At 41.9% G+C, this 26,024-nt stretch overlaps 1 protein-coding gene across 1 annotated transcript in view; it reads right to left on the minus strand.

The window, feature by feature from the left end:
* LOC126106768 (uncharacterized) overlaps positions 1–26,024 on the minus strand; it is a 170,526-nt gene that overhangs the window by 95,157 nt on the left and 49,345 nt on the right. Inside the window, exons 4-5 of the mRNA XM_049913183.1 lie at positions 12,284–12,417; positions 8,227–8,311 (exon numbers count right to left, since the gene is read on the minus strand). Of these exons, the coding sequence (XP_049769140.1) occupies positions 8,227–8,311; positions 12,284–12,417 (219 nt within the window). The remainder of the gene's footprint in view (positions 1–8,226; positions 8,312–12,283; positions 12,418–26,024) is intronic.

Below are 26,024 nucleotides of genomic sequence, written 5' to 3' on the forward strand. Positions count from 1 at the left end.
TTTTAGCTAGTATAACTTTCCCGACATGTTTTAAAATGCGTGGGCATCACGCGTCCCAGAATAGAGACTTTACGAAAAAGTCCTTTTCTCGATTAAGCCGTTAATAACAGTATGTTAAAACACTAAGAAGTAAAAAAGTTGCACTTTTTTGTCACGGGATACTGGGCTAGTATCACTTTTATTGCGACTGAATGTAGTCGTAATGCTAGTCAGGCAGAGTTATATCCTTACAAGGACGCACCTTCTGGACGGATGTTTTCTCGTGTTGTTGTGACGCTACAGGAAACACGAAGTTTCAACACAAGGCAACACAATAGTCCTAGAATTTAATATAAGGAGCCGTCAAAATTACTGTTCTCATTTCTGTTGGAATGATTCCATACGAGAGTGCACGATGGCTTTAGCAGAAGACTGTCAATTTTTAAACCAGTGTACATTGCATTTAAAGACGTCATCTGTTCCATCTTATTATGTGCACTTACGCCAAGAATTGCATGCGAATGCGATCGAGAATCGTATACTACACTTCTGTCTATGGCCACAGCAGCGAATCCTCGCCCGCGAAAACTTCTTTTCCGATTTTTTTTTTATCCTTGTATGTTGCAGATAAGTACATGGAATATGCATTACTACACCAGTGAAAATCCACATTGACTTAGATGGGTGGAATATCTGCATCAATTTCATCAACAGTAACCTAACCGACAGGCTAGACGCCTTCTTTCTTACGTGATCTCTTTCTCTTCTTCTCGAAGAAGTGACGCTAAGAATCGAGATGCTTACGTGGTACCAGTGCGGTGAATATCCAACACGTAATGCCTTGTAGTTGTATGGTGTTCGTAGCCGTAGGTAGCCAGCCAGATAGATTGGTCTCCAGACTTTACTCCTCTGGACTTTTTTCTATGGGAATGCATGAAAAACTTTATCGAGATATTCCAACTATTCCAGATAACATAAAGGAACGTAATTCACTTCAGCAGGCAACATTGGAAACAGCGATGAATTCCTTCAGTGTGTCCGTGTTCATGGTCACTACTTTGAGCACCTGTGACTGCTCTACCCCTTTTTTGCTCAAAGTATTACAGTGGTACACAATGATATTAAAGATCCTCTTTTTTGTTTCTTTTTAATTTGAATGTTGAGCTTACGTGAATACGGGATACATTTATGAGTAGATTTTGAGGAGAGGAATAAATTGCTGAATAAAAAATATAGGGTACAGCTTAAAAGCGACTTACTACTGTTCATATATTCGTGACGAACAAAGATACAGTAAAAGAAATCATGATGATTAATGTGGCTCTTGTAGTTATTTACTTGATATGATTTTTTATTGTTCTTCTGAACCAGAAATTATCTGGGGTTTTCAAGGTAAATGGGACACCCTTGCACATCTCAATGCAAAGGAGCGTTGTCACTGATACTGTTAACATTGGAAATGCTATAAACAATAATCCTCTGCAAGGTTTCAACGGTCAAGTTATCATAGAATTTCCTGTTTCGTGTAGTACGCAAACGATGGTGTTGACACAATTAACAATTCCAATATTTGCTGTGGAGCTGACGCTCACGAGCTGGTTTGGAAATGTGTACACTGGAATATCCAAACACTTTTGTGCTGCTCATCAGGAAATTTCATGTTTCTGTCAACGATTATGTAATTAGCTCTCGAAAATACCAGAAACAAGTGTAAGGTTCTTGTAGCAAGTTTGATCAAAATTAATTTCGCTTACCCGTGGGTAATATATTTATGTCTGTAATCACTATTGAAAATAAAATAATGTGTGAATCAGCATAATCAGCCGTCAAAACCGCATTATGGGGTTTTATCTCCGTAATATAAGCACATAAAATAGATTGAGGTGAAAAATTCACATACAGACACACACACACACACATTTTATAACGCGTCATTCAAACATCTACCATTACTGGTATCTACGCTAATTTCTGTAGCAGTGTTTATTTTTTGCATAACGCAAACTGCATTCTTGTTTATTGGAGACAGTAGTTGCGATGCCGAGCGATTTTCCGTTCCTAGCATGAAGAGTGACGATCAGATTTGGTGCCTCCATTTGTGTCACTTTATACTCTCAACTTAAATCCGAGATGTTCGTAGAAAGTAATATCATCTTCTTCAAACTGCTATAGTCACATTTTTCAGTGAGAAAAAAGCGATTTCGCTAAAATCTATATCATGTTAAAAATTATTCTGTACTCTTAAGACTCAGATCAACCAGCTTGGCAGTACTACAGGTAAGCAGGTAAGTAAGAGACTTTTCCGACACACACACACACACACAATATATATATATATATATATATATATATATATATATATATATATATATATATAAGTACCCACGTTCAGAAGTCCCAACGACTATTTCGTCCTGCCTTATAAAGAAAGGAATATGACATGTTTAAGCAATTTAAAATCGAAGTGAAGACTGGGGGTGTAAGTAGGATGTCTAATCAAGAGTGGATTATATGCATAATTAATGGGCAGATAAAATTGATAGGCACTTTTCATCGTTATAAGTAACTTTACCAGCAATCCTCAAGCGACCAACGTATTCTCAAGATAAAGGACAACTGGATGAGAACATCAGGATATTTTTATCTTTTGCAGACGCCACCATGCAAGGCCTTTTTCGGGAAGGCTGACAGAGCCTAGAACTGGTTATGAATGCCTATGTTCGTTATACCTGTGACATTTGACACGTTGATCGTATTTCGCCATCATATGCACAGCTTTACTGATTGCGTGCAGACAAGCTCAGAGATTTCCATACCCTCTGTCTTCTCACTGTCTTTTCAATGAACACTGTCCTTAATAGCTCTCCTCGACCTTAACGCTGTTGTCTGAACAACATGGTAGAATCGACTGTTCCCATCAGAGCGTAATACGTTCTGACCCATTCCGTCGTTCAACCACCTTCTTGAAGATCTTCCCAGTAGCAGGAACCCGACTCTGAAACAAATTCCCGTATTATATTAGAAAACTAAATAACATCTCCCGCTTCAGGAAACAGGTAATAACATGTCTACCGAAGCAACAGTAAGGATTACCATTGTCTCTGTACGCAATCGTTATCCATGTACATCCCTCTTTTCAACCCTATCTTCCTCATTTCCCAGTACTCTTAATTGATGCAGCCTCGCTTAAATTTCCTTTCCCAGAACTCGACACATCAGAAAATATCTATTTTGTACACCTATAAATTCTTCTTATATTTGCCATGATTGTTATTCATCTACATCTGTATTTACATCTACATAGATACTTCGCAAGCCACTGTACGGTGCGTGGTGGAGGGTACCCTGTACCACTACTTGTCATTTGCTTCCTGTTCTACTCGAAAACAGAGCGTATGAGCCCTAATTTCTCAAATCTTATCTTCGTGGTCTTTACGCACAGTGTATGTTGGCAGGAGTAGAGTCGTTCGGCAGTCAGTTTCAAATGCCGGTTTTCTAAATATTCTCAATAGAATTTTTCGAAAAGAACGTCTCCTTACCTCCAGGGATTCCCATTTGAGTTCCTGAAGCATCTCCGTAACAGTTACGCGTTGTTCGAACCTACCGGTGACAAATCTAGCAGCGAGCCTCTGAATTGCCTCGATGTCTTCCTTCAATCCAACATAGTGCGGATCCGAAACACTCGAACAGCACACAAGAATCGGTCGGACCAGCGTCCTATATGCGGTCTCCTTTACAGATGAATCACTCTCCCCTAAAATTCTTCCAATACACCGAAGTTGACCATTCGCCTTCCCTGCCACAGTTCTCACATGCTTGTTCCATCTCATATCGCTTTGCAACGTTACGCCCAGATATTTAAACGACTTGACTGTGTCAATCAGGACATTAGTAATACGGTATCTGAACATTACAGGTTTGATCTCCCTACTCGTCTGCATTAACTTTCATTTTTCTACATTTAGGTATAGCTGACATTCACCTCACCAACTGGAAATTTTGTCGAAGTCGTCCTGTATCTTCCTACAGTCACACAACTTCGACACCTTACCGTACACCACATCATCGACAAACAATCGCAGATTGCTGTCCAAACTGCCCTCCAAATTATTTATGTATATAGAGAAGAATAAGGGGCCCATAAGACTTTCCTCGTGCGCTCCTAACGGTACCCTTGTCACAATTATTGTCATTATTATTGTTATTATTATTACTATTATCACTATTAGTGGCAGCAGTTGGATTAGTACAAGTAATGTCAGCATTATTATTGCTATTTCATAGCCAGTATAATTTACTCTCACTGCCACTTCAGACAATCAAATCTGTTTACTACCAGCTGTGATACAAAAATCGTTATTTCTTACAAGGGAACATCCCCATCGCACCCCCCTCAGATTTAGTTATAAGTTGGCACAGTGGATAGGCCTTGAAAAACTGAACACAGATCGATCGAGAAAACAGGAAGAAGTTGTGTGGAACTATGAAAAAATAAGCAAAATATACAAACTGGGTCGTCCATGCCTAAGATAGGCAATAGCAAGGGCAATATGAGGCGAGGAGCTCAGTGGTCCCGTGGTTAGCTTGAACAGCTGCGGAGCCAGAGGTCCTTGATTCAAATCTTCCCTCGACCGAAAATTTTAACTTTTTATTTTCAGTTTATGTGAAAAACTCTTATGTTTTCATCACTTTTTTTGGAGTGATTATTACATCCACAGAAAACCTAAATCAGGCAAGGTAGAAGAAACTTTTCACCCATTCGCCAAGTGTACTAGTTAGGTGGGTCGACAACATATTCCTGTCATGTGACGCACATGCTGTCACCAGTGTCGTATACAAAATATCAGACGTGTTTTCCTGTGGAAGAATCGGTTGACCTATGACCTTGCGATCAAATGTTTTCGGTTCCCATTGGAGAGGCACGTCCTTTCGTCAACTAATCACACGGTTTTGCGGTGCGGTCGCAAAACACAGACATTAAACTTATTACAGTGAACAGAGACGTCAATGAACGAACGGACAGATCATAACTTTGCGAAAATAAAGAAAGCAAAATTTTCAGAGGAGAGCAGATTTGAACCAAGGACCTCTCATTCCGCAGCTGTTCACGCTAACCACGGGACCACAGGACCACGGCGCTCTTGGTCTCACCCTGTCCTTGATGTTGCTTATCTTGCACATGCACTACTCAGTTTGTATATTTTGCTTATTTTTCCATAGTTCCACACAACTTCTTCCTGTTTTCTCGATTGATCTGTGTTCAGTTTTTCAAGGCCTATCCATTGTGCCAACTTATAACTAAATCTGAGGGGGGTGCTATGGGGATGTTCCCTTGTTAGGTAACTATGACGTGATACATACCGCACGAGTATGTATAAAACTCTGGTCCGATGTAACAGAGATGAACCATGGACCTTGCCGTTGGTGGGGAAGCTTGTGTGCCTCAGCGATACAGATGGCCGTACCGTAGGTACAACCAGAACGGAGGGGTATCTGTTGAGAGGCCAGACACTCGTGTGGTTCCTGAAGAGGGGCAGCAGCCTTTTCAGTAGTTGCAGGGGCAACAGTCTGGATGATTGACGATCTGGATTTGTAACAATAACCAAAACGGCCTTGCAGTGCTGGTACTGCGAACGCCTGAAAGCAAGGGGAAACTACAGCCGTAATTTTTCCCGAGGGCATGCAGCTTTACTGTATGGTTAAATGATGATGGCGTCCTCTTGGGTAAAATATTCCGGAGGTAAAATAGTCCCCCATTCGGATCTCCGGGCGGGGACTACTCAAGAGGACGTCGTTATCAGGAGACAGAAAACTGACGTTCTACGGATAGGAGCGTGGAATGGCAGATTCCTTAATCGAGCAGGTAGGTTAGAAAATTTAAAAAGGGAAATGGATAGGTTAAAGTTAGATATAGTGGGAATTAGTGAAGTTCGGTGGCAGGAGGAACAAGACTTTTGGTCAGGTGAATACAGGGTTATAAATACAAAATCCAATAGGGGTAATGCCGGAGTAGGTTTAATAATGAATAAAAAAAAATAGGAGTGCGGGTAAACTACTACAAACAGCATAGTGAACGCATTATTGTGGCCAAGATAGACACGAAGCCCACGCCTACTACAGTAGTACAAGTTTATATGCCAACTAGCTCTGCAGATGATGAAGAAATTGATGAAATGTATGATGAGATAAAATAAATTATTCAGATAGTGAAGGGAGACGAAAATTTAATATTCATGGGTGACTGGAATTCGAGTGTAGGAAAAGGGAGAGAAGGAAACGTAGTAGGTGAATATGGATTGGGGCTAAGAAATGAAAGAGGAAGCCGTCTGGTAGAATTTTGCACAGAGCATAACCTAATCATAGCTAACACTTGGTTCAACAATCATAAAAGAAAGTTGTATACATGGAAGAATCCCGGAGATACTAAAAGGTATCAGATAGATTGTATAATGGTAAGACAGAGATTTAGAAACCAGGTTTTATATTGTAAGACATTTCCAGGGGCAGATGTGGACTCTGACCACAATCTATTTGTTATTAACTGTAGATTAAAACTGAAGAAACTGCAAAAAGATGGGAATTTGAGGAGATGGGACCTGGATAAACTGAAAGAACCAGAGGTTGTACCGAGTTTCAGGGAGAGCATAAGGGAACAATTGACAGCAGTGGGGGAAAGAAGTACAGTAGAAGAAGAATGGGTAGCTCTGAGGGATGAAGTAGTGAAGGCAGCAGAGGATCAAGTAGATAAAAAGACGAGGGCTAGTAGAAATCCTTGGGTAACAGAAGAAATATTGAATTTAATTAATGAAAGCATTGTTGGTATGTTCAAAATGGTTCAAATGGCTCTGAGCACTATGGGACTTAACATCTATGGTCATCAGTCCCCTAGAACTTAGAACTACTTAAACCTAACTAACCTAAGGACATCCATGCCCGAGGCAGGATTCGAACCTGCGACCGTAGCAGTCACGTGGTTCCGGACTGAAGCGCCTAGAACCGCACGGCCACCGTAGAAACTGGTGGTGGCTCCATAATGGTGTGGGCTGTGTTAACATGGAGTGGACTGGGTCCTCTGGATGTTCGGCTGCTTCCAGGCCATTTACAGCCATTAATGGACTTTCTGTCCCTAACCAACGATGGAATTTTTGTGGCTGACAAAGCGCCAGGCCACCGAATACAATTGTTGGCGATTGGTTTGAAGAACATTCTGGACAATGCGAGTGAATGATCTGGCCCCACCAGATCGCCCGACATGAATTCCATTGAACATTTATGGGACATAATCGAGAGGTCAGTTGCTGCACAAATTTCTGCACGGGCAATACTTCCGTAATTATGGACAGCTATAGGGGCAGCACGGCTCAACATTTCTAACGAATTTTTGAGCCCATGCCATGTCTAATTGCTGCACTACGCCGAGCAGACAAATGTCCTACACGATATGAGGAAGTTTTTGTCATCTCAGTGTAAGACCGCACCCAGCGGTAGACGGTCATCAAGACCGCCTGAAGGTGGCAATATGTTATTTTCCGAAGTATCGTAGCACCTGGCCGCATACTCGTGAATATTTCAAATGCCTTACTATTCCATTTTTCTGCCATAGTAAATCACGCAGCAGATGACGTATCTGTGTCAGAGATTTTGCTGTGTCGACAACGGCGTCAATTATACTCTCTTGGGATGTTGGGCCAGTGCCATTCGTTACCTAATATGTGTCATTTTTTTTAGGTATATTCTCTTTTGGCGTAGGTATATTCTCTTTTGGCGTTCTCATTCGGCACGGGCATTCTCCAAAAAAGAAACGAGCGCAGATCGCGTTTCTGCTGAGGAAAAACGCTAAATGACGTTGCATGTATTTGTTTTCCATTTCAAATTCTCACTCTACCGTTGATACAATATTTAAAAAAATGCTATTTTTTCCATTGGATCACTCAAGCAGTAATTATATCTACTTCATTCATTCACCAGATATTATTATTTCGTCATCTAGTAGCTTTTCACGGGTACTTTAGGTAGTCACAGTTAAGACTCTTAACCACAGTCTAATGTAATTTTAGAAGAAAAAATTACGATTTCTCGGTGATTATCTGATCACAGTGATTGAGAGAACAACTTGTTTTTGCTATTTATCATAATGAACATTCTCATTTACATAAGCCGTTCATTTTCATACAGTCCACACAAAAATTGGATACAGATGTACAATATATGTAAGACGAAGGTGAGTAAAAATAGAAGAGGACCTACTATAACTTCAGCTTTTACTTCGACCTTCAATGATCCGCGCCCCGTCGTGCGATTGCATGTTAATTTTTTTCTGTCGGACTCATTCCTGAAACAAAGAGTAACAAAACGGAATTAAACAAGAGCATTTACGAAATAAGTGAGTAACGATAAAACTCACGATTACTTTGGCTATGTGTATTGTTATTGTGCTTTGTTTGTCTCAGACATTACGACAGTGCGTGTGAAGAGAAATGTTACACTGATGGAAAAAGTTGCAACACCATAAAATAATTAATACAGAGTGATAAAATTTTGGGAGTACATTTGTTTAGGTAACATATTTAAATGATTAAAATTACATGATCACATGTTAATGCAAATGTGACATGCTGGTACATTAATAACTAGCGTAACCGGAAAAATACTCCCTGGAATACTGTTCATGAATGGCAGCCCAACATGTCGAATCACCAGAGTGACGGACACATTTGCAGTCAGGATGCAGGAGGTAACCAAGAGACTGCTCCTCTTGTCATACGAAAACGCACCCCAGACCATTCCTCTTGTCAGTGCTTTCCACATATTTCTTTCCTCGCTGATTCTGCGGAGAACTTCCTCATTTCTTCCCTTATCAGTCCATCTAATTTTCAACATCTTTCCATAGCACCACGAAACAAACGCTTCGACTGTCTTCTTTTCCGGATATTCCTACGGCCCATGATTCACTACCATACAATGCGGTGCTCCAAACGTACATCCTCAGAAATATCTTCCCCAAATATGGCCAATGTTTGATAGGAGTAGACTTTTTTTGGCCTGTAATGCCCTCTTTGTCTGTACTAATTCGTGTTTTACGTCCTCCTTGGTCCGTCCACCATACGTTGTTTTTTTCCAAAGTAACAGAATTCCTTCACTTCGTCTATTCCGTGGTCTCAAGTTCCGATGTTTCTCGCTGTTTTCGTCTCTGCTACTCTCCATTAAATTCCTCTTGCTTCAGCTTATTTTCAACCCACTGTACTCATTAATCTGTTAATGCCATTCAGAGTGTCCTGTAATTCCTCCTCGTTTGTACTGAGGACAGCAGTGTCATCGACGAATCTGATCATTGTCATTCTTTCGCCCTGAACTCTAATCCTGAATCTAGTTTTTATTTCTGGCAGTGATTCTTCGACGTAAAGACTGAACTGTAGGGGAGAAAGATAGCATCCCTGTCTTAGCGTTTTTAATGGAGTTAAGCTGTTCTTGGTCTTCCATTCTTATTGTACCTTCTTAATTTTCATGCCTATTGTTTATTTCCCTTCTTTTCATACAGCTTACACCCCTTTTTATATGTCGATAGACCCTATGAGCGTTCCATGAATTTTCATGTCTTGCTTCCATTATCAAGCACAACGGTAGTGCTGTCTCTCTGGTGCAGTTACCTTAGCGAAAGTCAAACTGATCGTCATCCAACTGGTCCTCAGTCTTCTTTTCCATTTTGTATGTAACTCTTCTCAGCAACTTAGATGCATGAACTGTTAAGCTGATTGCGCGATAATTCTTGCACTTACGGTGCCATTGCTATCATCGGATGATATTTTTCCAAAATTCTGATGCCATGTCTCTATTCTAATAGATTATACATACCAACGTGAATAGTCGTTTTATTCCCGTTGCCCTAAATGAATTTAACAATTCCTAAGGAATATTATCTATTAATTTTGCCTTATTTGGCCGCAACTCAAAGCTCTGTCATACTGCTATTGTAATACCTCCTATTTCTTCCAAACTGACTTCAGTTTTTATTCTATCTTGTCAGCAGATTGTTCCTGACTTTTGTAGAGGCCTTGAATATATTTTTCAACTTATTCGCTCTCTCCTCTAAGTTTATTAGCGGAATTTGTTTTTAATTTCACCTCAGGTTCTATATACTAAATGAATCTTTTCGGTGATCGTTTCTTCTTCGATTTTTTCACATTTCTTGTGCACTATTTCATCTTAACTTCCCTACACTTTCGTTTATATTTTTCCTGAGTAATTTATATTGCTACATTTCTGTCTCTTCCTAAGCGTTTTTGGACTACCTACTTTCGTCGATAAACAGAAGTATTTTTTCTGTTACCCAAATTGTCTTCGCAATTACCTCTTTGTACCAGTACCTGACTGTCCAGGTTCTGGTTGCATTTTTATAGATTTCTATTCCTGTTCAACTGAACTGCCTATCGCGATATTCGTTATTACAGTATCTGGAGCTTCAGCGAATTTCAAACGCACCCCATCGTTCCTTAGAACTTCAATATCCCTCTTTTTTGTACGTTAATTCCTCCTGACGATTCTCCAAAGTTTCAGCCTACTCTTCGTCATAGTCACATTATAGTATTAGTTTATAGCTGCTCCTGGGCACTCCTTGCAATCCAATATTTTATTTAGGAATCTCTGTGTTATCATGGTGTAATCCAGTTATATCCTCTTTCGAGCGTACCACCTCCTTTCGTGATTTTTGAACAGTGTATTCGCTATTATTAACCGAAATTTCCTATAGAACTATACTAGCCGCTCTCTTATCTCATTCCATATTCTCCCGTGACACCGGCTCCAATTCTTTCTCCTACTGTAATGTTCCAATCTTCCACGATTATTAGTTTGTCATCTCCCTTTACCTACTGAGTTACCCGTTCTGTGCCGTCATATACTTCCTCTTTTCCTACTGCTTGTGACGTTGGCATGTATATTAGAACTATTGTTGTTGGTGTTGGTTTGCTGTAAATTCTGATGAGAATAATCCTAGCACTGAACTGTTCAAAGCCCCTCATTCTCTGACCTACTTTCCTATTCATAATGACTCCTACTTCCGGTATATCATTTTCTGCTGCAGTTTACGCTTCATTCTTTTGACCATAAATTGTTATAATTCCTTCCATTTCACTTCACTGTCCCCTCCGCCCCAAGATCTAGATTGAACCTTTCCATTTTCCTTTTCATATTTTCTAGCTTCCCTACCGGCTTCATATCCCTAATATTCCACTCTCTGACACGTAGCATGTCAACCTCTCGTTGGGTACTCCCTGTTTATGTCATGGTGTTCTGCCCCATGGCAGTCCCCTCCCGGAGATCGGTTGATCATGACAATTTTCCAGTTACGGTCCACGTCTCCTGTAGACTCTTTATGTGTCTTTAATGCAGTGGTTTCCATTGAATTCAGCATCCTCATGTCGTTAATCATTGCTGATTTTTGACCTCCTTTTAGCAGCAGTTTCCCAAGTTAAGAGTAAGGGAAGGTACTGAACCCCTGTCTGCTCCTGCACAGTCTTTGCCAAGGCTGTTGGCAGAATGGGGGTGATTCGGCATGCTGTTAGTTAGTTAGGTGTTCCATTGATCAATAGCACGGAAAACCCGTTATGATGTGGAACGTGCCAAATGCACAAGAAATGCGCACAGGAAACAAGTTTTTTTTTTGCATTATAGCCTTATACCTAAATATTTCTATTATCTATCCCATTCCATTAAATGGCACAAAATGCATATGTTATATCTCCAGATTTATTTACTCATATTCAAGAATTCATCTATGGTACAGATGGAGTTGTCAAGGAGGTATGATTTCAATTTGTTTTTGAAACTATTACTGCTGTCTGTCAAACATTTTATTTCATCTGGTAATTTATCAAAAAGTTTTATAGCAGCATATTTTACCCCTTTCTGTGCAAAAGATAGGTTAAATAAAGGATAGTGTAGGACTTTCTTTTTTCTGAAAGTTTTACGTCCCTTTTGCTGATAGTTTTTATTCTAAATTTAAGTAGTGGCTGCGATCGATTCCTGGACCCAGCCAAAGACGCTACCCCTACCCCACTGTGACTCCAATACAGGACTGTATGTTCGACAAATAAGTTTGTAATAAACCCCTAAACTGGGTTTCACATTTAAAGGATAATTACCTCCGTAGTCATCAAGACCTATTATTTACAGAAGGAATGATTTCGGCCAATGTTTTATACATCAAGGCGAACTGGTCTCTCACCCTAAGCGGTCTCACTCGTTTCGAGCTGCAGTAGTTATTTCGAGATATATAGTGGTCTTTAGCTCCACGCCTTGAGCTCACCCGTCCGTCTGGGCGCTGTTGATGGCGAAGCAGGAGCCCACCTCCGTTCTGAGGGGCGGTGCATGCTGGCAGCAGGCGAAGGGCTCGCCGTTCCACCAGCACCGCGACAGCAGCTCCTCGCAAGGCCTGTGTATCTGAAACAATGACGGTTATTTACTGCATCTTAGCAGCTTTCTAGATGGAAATGCCACGCATACTATTGGACCGTGTGAGCCATGGTAAAAATTGCTGCTTTGAAGAGCGCGCCGCAGCGCGTAGCGCGAAGCAGTCGCCCTCCGTTTCTGGCGGTGGCGCCGCTGTGGCAATCGCAGCTTTGGTGTCTCCCTCTGGTGGGAAAGGGGAAAGGTTGCCTGTTCACGTGCACTTAAGGGGCGCGATGAGCTCGCCAGTGACCACCCCCGCCCGCTGCCGCGCCTGTATTCCCACGTCCCACCCGGTCTCCATCTCTCCACCCACCTTACCCTCTCCCAAGGTGGCTTCCGCCAGCTCCCCCTCCCTGATGATGTCCTCCTCCCCTCCATCTACCACTCCTATCAGCTTTGATCCCCACTCCCCCACTTCCTGTGTCCTTTCCTTTAGGCACCCTCCCTCCCTTCTCTTCCCTTCCTTTCTTTTTCCTTTTCCCCCATCCCCTTCCTCCTCCCCTCTTCCCTCGGGCTTCCCCTCCCCCTTCCTCCTTGCCCTATCTCCCTTGCCCATGGCTTCTCTGCTCTCCCCTCTCCCTCTTCCACTCGCCTCCCCCCTCCTCCTCTCTTGGCAGGTTCCCGGACTCGCAAACGCTGTGAACATTCGCGCGCCGGAGATCATCGCCATCTGTGTCTCTTGTGTGTGACGTCGTTTTGTGTTTTTTAGTGTCCGCCGTCACGCTTCTATGTTCACTTGTGCCGTCGGATTCACCAGTGTTCTGTGCGCCGTGTCAACGTGTTTTCAGTGTCGTTATCGTCGAGTGTGAACGGCTCCGTGTTTTTTGTGTATCTGTGACCACTCTTTTTTGCACGTCACTATGTTCATTCTGATTCTCCATTCTGTGTTCTGTTATTGTCAACACTATGGCTGAAGAGCGGCGTAGCATGCCGCTGACAGCCTACCTGTGGTTTAGGCATTAAAATAACAATAAAGGAAAAAAAACTCACCAGTGCGTCAGTCTGGGTCAGCCTCTTGTCCCAAACTTGCTAGTCTGTCCCTTGTCCGCGTTTGTTAGGCACTTAGTGTCTGTCTGTCGATCGGAGTGCTAGTATGTCTGTCGTTCGGATCAACCTTTAAAGCCGGCAAAATGAGAGTCTTTCCACTTCGCTAGTAAGAGAACTCAGCGAGTGGTCTCCCGGTCGAGGCTTAGTTTCTGCATCTGAGTCTACGTCTTAGGCCGCCAGTCTGCTCGAGTTTGCTCAGGCAATGGTCATTGGCAGTTGGATCGATCGGTTGGTCGGTCGCGCACTGAGACACAAGATGACTTGTCCGTCTTGAGCGTCGGCGCATGTGAGGTCGACACGTGAGTCCAGTGGGCCGCGGCGTATAGCGAGGGGTAGTGACTTCGCGGTCGACACGAGAGCAACAGGAGTCAACCCACGACACCGGTCTGGCCGTTGCGAGCTGCGACGCCGTGAGACGGGAGATCGGCGCGCCTTCCTGCGTCCGTTGAAGCGGCTGGCAGCGGACGGTTCGGGAGAGCGATTGGGGGGGGTGCTGCGCCAGAGATTTTTCGAGAAATCGCAGTTTATTAGAAGTTAAGTGATTAGCGATATGTTGTTTGATTTACTCTTGTTAAGTTCTACTTGTTTTCTTGGTGAGGTCACCAGCCGTTTTGCTTTAGGGTCGTTCCACCATTCTTCTCCGCTTGCCCGCCCGCGGGAAGGTGGTTGTTTAAAAATTGGGTGGTCCGTTTTTCCCTTGTGGAGTAGGGGTGGGTTAGAGCAACCTGCGGTTCGTGTTGTTCGGTAGTCTCCCTATCAATCTACCGTACGTTACTAGCTGCCTCTGTCATGTTTGTCGGATTTTCTGTGTTATCGAATTTATTGCTTGGAGAGTAACGGCCTTATACCTGAAATATGTTTTGATCTTTGGAAACTTTGATATTATTGCCTATGATCTTGAGAGGCGGTATCTGTGTACTGTAGAGCATCTTAACTATTGTTTGGCCAACCGTGTAGAATTTTATATAAGATTTTATTTAAATGATCATTTTAGTATATAAAGTTGCCACTCTTTCACCATAAGACTATCCTTAGAAGTTAAAATCAAGTTGCACCGTCGGTGGCAAGGTTAATATTTTAATTGTTAGTATATTGTACCATTTCCACCCTCCTAGGGGGGTCCATAGTTTGTGTCCTTGTGTAAACTGTTAAAACTCTTAGTTTAAAGTTATCTGGTGTGTTGCAGATTTGCACCAGTGTAGTCTTTCAGAGGCTGTTGTGAGCGGTTGTAACTACGGCCGTGTCAAAAGGGAGCGGCAAGGTTCTCTGCCCGAAAGCTCATACAGTCAAAACAGAAAGAAACTTCTGCCTCTGAATAAATTGTAACTTTGACATTTAGAGGGTGCTTTCTGATTATAATTTTAAATCTGTTTCGTTTGAAAAATGCTTTTAGGCACTATTAAAGTGAATAAAATTCCCATTTGTTAAAAGCAATTTGGTTATGATTTCATCAGTTACTCCCTGGCAGCTACTTCCATGCTTACATAGTGTGATTAAATGTGTTAATGTTCTTGATGAATCGCTAGTAAATAAAATAAATTCTTAATAATATTCTTTGAAAATAAATCACGGTTCACCGTGCATCATCAAAGGAACGGAAAAGTCAGCACACAATTTGTAAGTAGCCTGTTTATGGTTCCGTACGTTGGCAGCGCGATAGACCGCATTAATAACTCTGACAGCGCTGTGCGCACTCTGTAAGAGACTCTGTGGCTGGTCGGACTTGCAGTTGGAGGTGAACAGCCAGCAGTGGTGGAAGTTGGGAATGAGTAGTCAGCAGTTATCGAGGTTAGAGGCTATTAATTAGCGGTGTAGGAGTTCTGCAATATTAGCACGAGCGCACGGTCTGAATGTGTATCCGTCATGGAGTTTCATTACTGATGATTATATAACTTTTGAACTTGTCACATTACTAAGGTATATACATTGTTTCCTCTGCAACAAAATATTTCCTTTGCTAACCACATTCCCATTAGTAGTTAGAGCCTTCAGTAGTTAGAATCTTTTATTTATCTGGCTGTATTGGCGCTTGCGGCATTGTTGTAGTTCGTCTAATAAAGATTTTTGTGAGGTAAGTCACTTATGATATGTATGGGTTATTGTTAGGTTTTCCTCTTATTCAAGGCCATTCTTTTAAGTTAATTTGAAAGCAGTCAGAATGCATTATCCTTGAATATTGTGGGTAATTAATGAATAGGAGAACTTTGAGTTGTGTTTGTCTGGGCTAATTCTGTAGGTCAGTGTTGAAATGATAAGAATAAGAAGAGAAAGTAGGCTTAGTTAGGTTTACTTCCACTCAGCACTTGAAGTAAAAACTATTAAGTTTCAAGTTTCTTGGATACGAACTTGTAAAGTGTACATATTGTCGCCAATAGTTGCGCTACACAAACACTGAATCCTGTTGGACTGGAGAAACAAACAAGGTAAGACCTCAGTATGTAACTGTTACACTGTGTATTCTTCATGAGCTCTGATACACATTCTTATTCAAGTCTGGTGGGTAGTTATTGCTGGAGGTTTTGGTTGAATTGTTCTGATATGCAACCTATCAACCACAACATTACAGAAATATCCGCCCCCGGTAGCTGAGTGGTCAGCGTGACAGACTGTCAATCCTAAGGGCCCGGGTTCGATTCCCGGCTGGGTCAGAGATTTTCTCAGGGACAGGGACTGGGTGTTGTGTTATTCTAATCATCATCATTTCATCCCCATCGACGCGTAGGTCGCCGAAGTGGCGTCAAATCGAAAGACCTGCACCAGGCGAACGGTCTGCCCGTTCATTACAGAAATGTCCTATGGAGTTCAGTTAGGAGCTGGTAGGAAGTCAAGATATTTAATCGACCTGATTTTCTTCAGTATATGATGACACGGTCCTCAGATTGTTGTAATATTGTACACTGTTTCACTTGTGCAATACAGTTTATTTAACGACTAGTTTCGGATGTCACTCGTCCATTTTCAAGTCACCTGTGAGAATAAAAAGGGCAAATGCTGTTAATATTGTTGTACAAACTCTATAAGTAAACTGTGTATAAACAGAATGTAAAAAGCTTACAAGTCGGCCGGAGTGGCCGAGTGGTTCTAGGCGCTACAGTCTGGAATCGCGCGACCGCTACGGTCGCAGGTTCGAATCCTGCCTCGGGCATGGATGTGTCTGATGTCCTTAGGTTAGTTAGGTCTAAGTAGTTCTAAGTAGTAGGGGACTGATGACCTCAGCAGTTGAGTCCCGTAGTGCTCAGAGCCAAAAAGCTTACAATCCGTCAAAACCGTTTGGATCCGTTACTGCTTGCAGCGCTCTGAGACTGTGGCGAAGCGGTGGCTTCATCGCTAATTATAAGCTTTTTACATCCTGTTAAATAGGAGTAGGTAGTTTGCTTGTAGAAATTGCACAATAATTTTAGTAACCGTCAGTTTTTTCTTATTGCAGGAAATGAATCTTCAACATACTTCTATTCATTCTCTTATTACCAGTTTGAGGTTTAAAGAATCATTATCAAACGTTCAGCATCATACTACAGTAATTGTTGTAAAGCGGAAACAAAATATGGAAATGATGGAAAAAATTACGTCAGGAATCTCATTTTTCTTGTCAGATAAAATTATTATTGTTTCGTAGATGGCACAGAAATTTTCTGAATTAAATCTTGCAGAGCTATAATTCGATTGTTTGTTTACATGTACCTGTGGTGATCTAGCGGGTAGAGCACAATACCCCGGCTGAAGAGATTCCGGATTCAGTACCATAGAGGAGTGGGGTTTCTTCTTCATTCCAGTCCCTCCAGAAAGGTCCCAGAGCCACTCAGCCTGCTATCAAATGACTACCGGGGATCTTTCCCCGCGGACAAAAGGCGGCCAGTGCCTTGACAAAGAAAGTTTGCACACTGCCTGCTATTAGGCCTATAGTATGGTCATGGAATGTCAGACAGCAGTTTTCACTTGGAAGAGTAGGATATCATGGAACACTTTTTCCGTGTTGCAAGTTTGTGTGCTAGTTAACTCCAACTTGCTGCTGCAAATAGTAACAAGCTCCTTAGACTGTGGAGACGACCATTATCATGCCAGTACAAAAAAATGTAAAACAAGACTTTTGTCACTGAGTGGTATTATCTCCAAAGTTTTCATAAACACCTGAGCTCATTTTGCCATCGAGCAAATTCGTGATCTGAACCCAAATGAGGGAAAAACACGCGAGACCAGGGCACCATTTTCATCAAATTTCTCTGTCAGTGTTAATATTTGGATCGATACTGTCCAACAGACACCCAGTGCTACAAAAAGTCATTTATGTGCCAAGTTATCCTGCAGAACCTTCTCCTGCTACTTTCGACTGCAATGACGAAATCGTTTTCATAGCTCTACTGCACGATAATCTGCATTACTTAATACAATCATGTCTTCTGCGTGGAATTATGTCAGTACAAGCTACTGCTGCACCCCGGAAATTTTGGGTCGCGAATTGCCGATTTTTAATGTTTTATTCCTATCACGACCATACAGTAAATCGAAGCCTGACTGACGTGGTAATCAAGTAAGCCACTGGATGGTATAGTTGCCACTACGACAAAACACTCTAGGCAAACAGGAGTTTGTGACAAAGATCAATGGTCGAGCGCATGGAACAGCTGACACGGTATGACCAAGGGTGAAGTAATATTTTGTAACTCGGGCACATGCTACCGAGAAACTCACAAGTTAAAAATGTAACTGATCCTAGCAACCCGTGCTCGGGGCAGAGCGAGCTGGGAAAATCAGACATGACAAATAACAGGAAGCAAACTTACTTGTCCCCTTCCAATAGGACTATGTCATAAGCGTAACTATAAGGGTATGAATAATCGAGTTTAGGAGCTCAAAGCATTCTGTCGTGCCACCATTCTGTCTGTGTCTTGAATGAGAGAGAATGGCGGGCTCTAGAGTTTCAGAAAAACCGCGACCTATCCCTGGTAATGAAGATCAGCCGACTAGCCGCTTGCTGACTGAGTTACCGAGTTCTGGCCCAGGCGCGCCTACCCGTGTTGTGATGGCTGCGGGACTTAATAAACTTCGCCGATGTTGGAAGCTGGACGAGTCACGCTCGTTCTTAATCGCTGGTGGCACGCACCGCGTCGCTTGATGGTGGGCTGCCCGACATCGTGGTAGCTGCTGTCCACGACCCAGGACAACGGTGGGCTGAGACGTCAGGGCATACTGCGATCAGCTGCATTTGCAAGCATGCAATGCGGCTGTGAGGACGGCCGGAGTGCAGTGTAAGGCTGCCACACCTGTCAATGCTACCGCCATTTGAATGTATGGCCCAGCATACATCTGCCTTGTCCCTCGCTGTTCCTATCACCCACCTTGATGCGTAGTGGCCCTGGAATAGGCTGGGTCGTGACACTACAAACGACGACCTCTGCTATAAAGAGCGTATCTCCTAAGAGACGTCAGGTGTATTGTTTCTGCTGTTTTGGCAGACATTAGAAATTTTGTTTTTGCAACGTGTAGCTGGAGTCAGCCTAAGCAAATAATGATTGCGTCTTTCATGTGACGCCCAGTGTCAACGGAATGTGCTGGTTTGTTCCCTGTTACATACATACATGATTTTTTAAGTGGCGTTTGACATAACCATTCTATAGAGCCGCACCAAGTTTTTTTTATTTTATTTATTTATTGCTTGTTTAACCTGACCAGTTGTAATGTGGCAGCTTGAATGGATGTTAACTTAGTACCTTACACGAGATTTCATATGTCATAATGAGTAGATGGATATGACACATGGCATACTTCGATGATAGGGAGCAGATTTGCTTATCAAAATGTACGGTATGTAATGCAAAAAGGTATGTCACTGAATTCAACAGTATCAACCCACTGAACCCAAATTCTGCATGTCAATGAGTAAAAGGTGAAAAAAGCTGCTGGAAGAGACGCTTTAGTTTGAGACGGACTCGGGTTGCACTTCCACAGCCAAAATGCAGTGAAAGGCTTTTAAAAGGGAGTTGGTAACCTGTGGTGAGGGAGGCAATGAGCACACCAGGCGATAACTCGAAGGTAGCAGGTAACGGCCCAGTCCTGCCTGTGACGGAGAAATTCTTTAGAAAACTGCGTTTGGGAATTTCCAGATGGATGCAAACAGGACTGAGACGCAGTTAAAAGAGAATCACATTTACTGATCACATGAAAGGTCTGTGATGCTCTCGTCCTGTACGCGTGAAACTTTTAGGCGTCAGCAGCGGTCACAACATGTCCAATTGGCTGAAGTAAATTCGGAACGAGTAGAAGTGGCAAGATTATGGCACAGTTTCAAGGTACGCCCTTTGCGATTGAAGGGGTAGTTTCCACGAGATGAAAGGCACACTCCCATTAGACAAAAATGGCCGTGATGCGAAGGACGAAAGGACTGAGATAGAAATGGTATGCTGAGAGAATAATGCATCATTGGCAACTCCAATATTGATACACAAGTCAGATGATGTACATAGGACAGATACTTATGAAGAGATCATAGATATTTATCATAAAGTATATGGGCAAATAACTTCATCCCAGAACATTCAAAATATCAACATAAAGTTAAATTGAGCAATCTGAAGGGTGTGGCGTTAAATAGAAAGAACTGGGCAGACAAAACGGCAACCTCATGAGTATTTTCACTAGTACAAAAAGTACTTGTGAAAACCCACTATCCCTCTGGCTAGAAAAAACATCAAAGCCATTACTTCTGTTCGGTGTACAAAGGCGCTATGGAAGTAAGTTAGGTGGCTGGTAATAATAATTAACTTGAGAATAATAATAATTAACTCAAAAACAGGAAAATCATTGGGCTTGCACCATGTGAGTCACTTGAAAGTGTACAAAGGGTACAACAGTAAATATTAACTCCCCAAGAAAAATTAGATGTATCAGATGTCCAGATTCCAATTAGAGTAAAAAGTAGATGTCAAGGCTAGGGAAGCTAAGAAAATGCAAAAAAAGGAAAATTTTAATTTGTACTTTTCTCATTAAAATAAATTTGTCAATTTTCTCAGAGTATCAAAAAGATGGTTGTGAAGGAAATAATTATTCTGAAGAGGAAATGTGTTATGCGGAGGAATGAGTGGAGAGAGAGGAGAAAGATAGAGATTAGCATGCGGATAGTTTGACAAAACAGTAGTATTTTTCCTCTTAAAATGGAGTGTAAAATTGAAAGAAATTGATTTTTTTATGACAAAAGGAAGCCAAGAAATTATGTGTGTAAAGAAAATGATTATGTAAGAAGGAAATATTTATTTGTGATTTGTTCCATCGTGGACGGTGAACATTGGTTCAAATGGTTCAAATGACTCCGAGCACTATGGGACTTAACTTCTAAGGTCATCAGTCCCCTAGAACTTAGAACTACTTAAACCTAACTAACCTAAGGACATCACACACATCCATGCCTAAGGCAGGATTCGAACCTGCGACCGTAGCGGTCGCGCGGTTCCAGACTGTAGCGCCTTTAACCGCTTGGCCACTGCGGCCGGCTTAACATTGTGTTGAGGAGATATTTTGGGGAATATGAGTATTTATGATTTGTGAAAGTTATCACAAGTTGATACTAACACAGGGATGAATAAGGAAGAGAAAGATACAGGGAGAAAGTAATACAAGAGTTTACAGTTTATAAGGAGGAGATAGGGTTGACTACAACTAATAAAAGTACAAACTCTATAACAATGGAACTAGACAGCGAAGAAAGTTTTTAAAAGGGAAGCAAGAAGTAGAGATGTATTGTATTTTAAAGTTATGTTACAGCTTATGCCGAAAAGAAGATATTGTAGATAAAAAGACGCCAAAGTCGGAGTCAAGGTGCGGAGTTTTTATGATATGATGTACCTGTAGTTAGAACAAAAAAAGAAGAGACATACTAACACACTAACCTTCATCATCATCATCATCAATTTTTCTCTCACTATTCGTTGTGATGAAGATGAGGAAACCATTACCTTTATACTAAGAGTGAAAGAAAAAAAAGAAAGTATACATATAGAATGAGGATAAAAGATGTTGATCTGTTAAAATAGATGTAAAGCTATGAAGAGTTTAATAAGGATAATCTTATGTATAGTTTTTAATACAGAATTTTTGTAAAGTTTCTTAGTAGTTTTTTAGTATTTATAAAGTATGTAATGTATCATAAGGGAGAAGGGGTTTGATAATCATTTTTGCTTTGATAAAGATTGATAGAACAACCCAAACACTAAGATAGGTAGTAATAACACATAAATTAGAGAAATTTTGGGAAGTAAGAGGGACAAAGTTGTGCACAATGTTGTATTACCGACGAAGTCATGATGAACAATGCATCATCATCGCAGTCAGATCGACAGCAAAACTGAGTAGAGTGGTTAGGCATGAGTGGAAGGAACACTGAGTATGTGCCTAGTATGCTTTTGATATGACGAAAGTAAATGCTTTTGTGGGAGCAACAGTCCAAGAGAATAACACCTCTGTGGAAAAGTATGGGGATCTACGACGAAACCTGGATGCAGTCGACATGTGACATGACGTGACCTTTATTTATGAGGAAGTCACTAGCGATCTTCATCTACATCTACATCTACGTCCATACTCCGCAAGCCACCTGACGGTGTGTGGCGGAGGGTACCTTCAGTACCTCTATCGGTTCTCCCTTCTATTCCAGTCTCGTATTGTTCGTGGAAAGAAGGATTGTCGGTATGCCTCTGTGTGGGCTCTAATCTCTCTGATTTTATCCTCATGGTCTCTTCGCGAGATATACGTAGGAGGGAGCAATATACTGCTTGACTCTTCGGTGAAGGTATGTTCTCGAAACTTCAATAAAAGCCCGTACCGAGCTACTGAGCGTCTCTCCTGCAGAGTCTTCCACTGGAGTTTATCTATCATCTCCGTAACGCTTTCGCGATTACTAAATGATCCTGTAACGAAGCGCGCTGCTCTCCGTTGGATCTTCTCTATCTCTTCTATCAACCCTATCTGGTACGGATCCCACACTGCTGAGCAGTATTCAAGCAGTGGGCGAACAAGCGTACTGTAACCTACTTCCTTTGTTTTCGGATTGCATTTCCTTAGGATTCTTCCAATGAATCTCAGTCTGGCATCTGCTTTACCGACGATCAACATTATATGATCATTCCATTTTAAATCACTCCTAATGCGTACTCCCAGATAATTTATGGTATTAACTGCTTCCAGTTGCTGACCTGCTATTTTGTAGCTAAATGATAAAGGATCTATCTTTCTGTATATTCGCAGCACATTACACTTGTCTACATTGAGATTCAATTGCCATTCCCTGAACCATGCGTCAATTCGCTGCAGATCCTCCTGCATTTCAGTACAATTTTCCATTGTTACAACCTCTCGGTACACCACAGCATCATCTGCAAAAAGCCTCAGTGAACTTCCGATGTCATCCACCAGGCCATTTATGTATATTGTGAATAGAAACGGTCCTATGACACTCCCCTGCGGCACACCTGAAATCACTCTTACTTCGGAAGACTTCTCTCCATTGAGAATAACATGCTGCGTCCTGTTATCTAGGAACTCCTCAATCCAATCACACAATTGGTCTGGTAGTCCATATGCTCTTACTTTGTTCATTAAACGACTGTGGGGAACTGTATCGAACGCCTTGCGGAAGTCAAGAAACACGGCATCTACCTGTGAACCCGTGTCTATGGCCCTCTGACTCTCGTGGACGAATAGCGCGAGCTGGGTTTCACATGACCGTCTTTTTCGAAACCCATGCTGATTCCTACAGAGTAGATTTCTAGTCTCCAGAAAAGTCATTATACTCGAACACAATACGTGTTCCAAAATTCTGCAACTGATCGACGTTAGAGATATAGGTCTATAGTTCTGCACATCTGTTCGACGTCCCTTCTTGAAAACGGGGATGACATGTGCCCTTTTCCAATCCTTTGGAACGCTACGCTCTTCTAGAGACCTACGGTACTCCGCTGCAAGAAGGGGGGCAAGTTCCTTCGCGTACTCTGTGTAAAATTGAACTGGTATCCCATCAGGTCCAGAGGCCTTTCCTCTTTTGAGCGATTTTAATTGTTTCTCTATCCCTCTGTCGTCTATTTCGATATCTACCATTTTGTCATCTGTGCGACAATCTAGAGAAGGAACTACAGTGCAATCTTCCTCTGTGAAACAACTTTGGAAAAATACATTTAGTATTTCGGCCTTTAGTCTGTCATCCTCTGTTTCAGTACCATTTTGGTCACAGAGTGTCTGGACATTTTGTTTTGATCCACCTACCGCTTTGACATAAGACCAAAATTTCTTAGGATTTTCTGCCAAGTCAGTACATAGAACTTTGCTTTCGAATTCATTGAACGTCTGTCGCATAGCCCTCCTCACACTACATTTCGCTTCGCGTAATTTTTGTTTGTCTGCAAGGCTTTGGCTATGTTTATGTTTGCTGTGAAGTTCCCTTTGCTTCCGCAGCAGTTTTCTAACTCGGTTGTTGTACCACGGTGGCTCTTTTCCATCTCTTACGATCTTGCTTGGCACATACTCATGTAACGCATAATGTACGACGGTTTTGAAGTTTGTCACTGATCCTCAACACTATCTGTACTTGAGACAAAGCTTTTGTGTTGAGCCAACAGGTACTCTGAAATCTGCTTTTTGTCACTTTTTCTAAACAGAAAAATCTTCCTACCCTTTTTAATATTCCTATTTACGGCTGAAATCATCGATGCCGTAACCGGTTTATGATCGCTGATTCCTTGTTCTGCGTTAACTTTTTCAAATAGTTCGGGTCTGTTTGTCACCAGAAGATACTTGGCACTTCTATCGCAAACTGTTTAGAGCAGCGTAAGGAGATATAATGGATGTTGACCAAACTGGAGTGCAGGCGGATGAGTTACATCAATGATGAACAAATGTTTGAATTCATCAGAAGAAGAAGGGGCGCTTATCTGTAATGCAAGATGCAGAACGACTAAAATTATCGTCATACTATATGGAATCCAGCAATTGCGGAACATTCCCTGAATACTCATGTGAGCAAACGGTGAAAAAAGCTGATGGAAGAGATTCTTTAGTTTGGGATAGACTCAGGTTGCACAGCCACGGCCCACATACAACAAAAGGCTTTTAACAGGGGGTCTGTGACCCACGGCGTGGGAGACAACGAATGCACTAGGCGATGCATCGAAGGTAGTAGGTAACGGCCCAGCGCTGCTTGTGATGGAGAAAGTCTTTAAAAAATTGTATTGGGAATTTCCAGTTGAATACAAACAGGACTGAAACGCAGTTAAAAGAGAGTCACATTTAATGATCACATGAAAGGTCTTTGGTGCTCCCGTGATGTACGCGTGTAACTTTTAGGTAACAGGAGCGGGCACAAAATGTCCAATTGGCTGAAATAAACTCAGAAGGAGTAGAAGTGGCGAGATTATGGAACAATTTCAAGGTACCGGTACGTCCTTTGCAATTGGCGGGGGTGGTTTCCATGAGATTAAAGGAACGCTCCCATTTGTCAAAAAAGGCGATGATACGAAGCATGAAAGGACGCACGTGGGTGGAGAGTTTGGCTACGAAAGACAGAGTACAGAAAACTTCGGGAACTCTCCTCTGAACCAGCATCAAGTGTAGAACAGGGCGCATAACGCTCTGCACGACGCCAAAAGATGAATTTTGTTTGAACACTGTGTTCACTTTGGCTGACATTTAGCTAGGAATTAGTTGAAGAGTCGTTGAGCTCCGATAGTGGAGAAACGAAACAGCCACGACGTTAATTGTTCTTGCAAGAACTGAGAGGGTGTTGAAGTACACATGCTGCTTCGTCTATGCACGTGATATCGCCATATTATCCAGACTAGGGATGAGTGCACGTTTTCTCGCCTAACGAGCAACATAGGGCAGTTTCACCTGATAAAATCAGTAAAGATTTTGATTAGCTTTTTATAGGATTTAAGAGGGTGAGAGCAGCTATGCAGCTGACAACACGTCGCAGCTGAAGGTAAATGCCGCTGGCAGAGGCGTAAAATTATTGGACCACCAGCTTGCATCCACTGTGAACACGAGCAACCTTGAGAGTAATCTTTTGCATATCTTGTCACAAAACTAAGCATTCTCCCTAGTCTTGATTGTCATCCTAAATCGTGCCGTACATAGAACTGGAATCAGATGATTTGACGTACTCGTAATATTGGCTATCTCAGTCAGTGCTTCAGTGACTAGATGCAAGATGAAACTTGTAAAGAACATTCAATTTAAATTTGATGTTGTTGTGTTCAGTGTTATTTCTGCTAAGCAGGATGTAGTACATGATCTTGATAATTGTCCTGAAACTGTCAGGTCACAATCTATGTAAACCAGTGTGCCTCATTGACAACAATACAGAAATTAAACCAATTTCTTACAGCTGAACACCGATGTGTTCTGTCGTAGAATAAGGGTCCACTCTTAGCCCCTGTAATTTATTATTGTGATGCTAGTGTTTTTGCTGATGTCTGACGAATGTGAAAAGGAGTGGAGTGTCAGTTACGGCTTTAAGGCATTCTCCAACATCTCACCAGAAACAACACACACAAAAACTATTGTATAACAGT

The sequence above is a fragment of the Schistocerca cancellata genome, chromosome 1, assembly GCF_023864275.1.
Source record: "Schistocerca cancellata isolate TAMUIC-IGC-003103 chromosome 1, iqSchCanc2.1, whole genome shotgun sequence".
NCBI classification, from domain to species: Eukaryota; Metazoa; Arthropoda; class Insecta; order Orthoptera; family Acrididae; genus Schistocerca; species Schistocerca cancellata.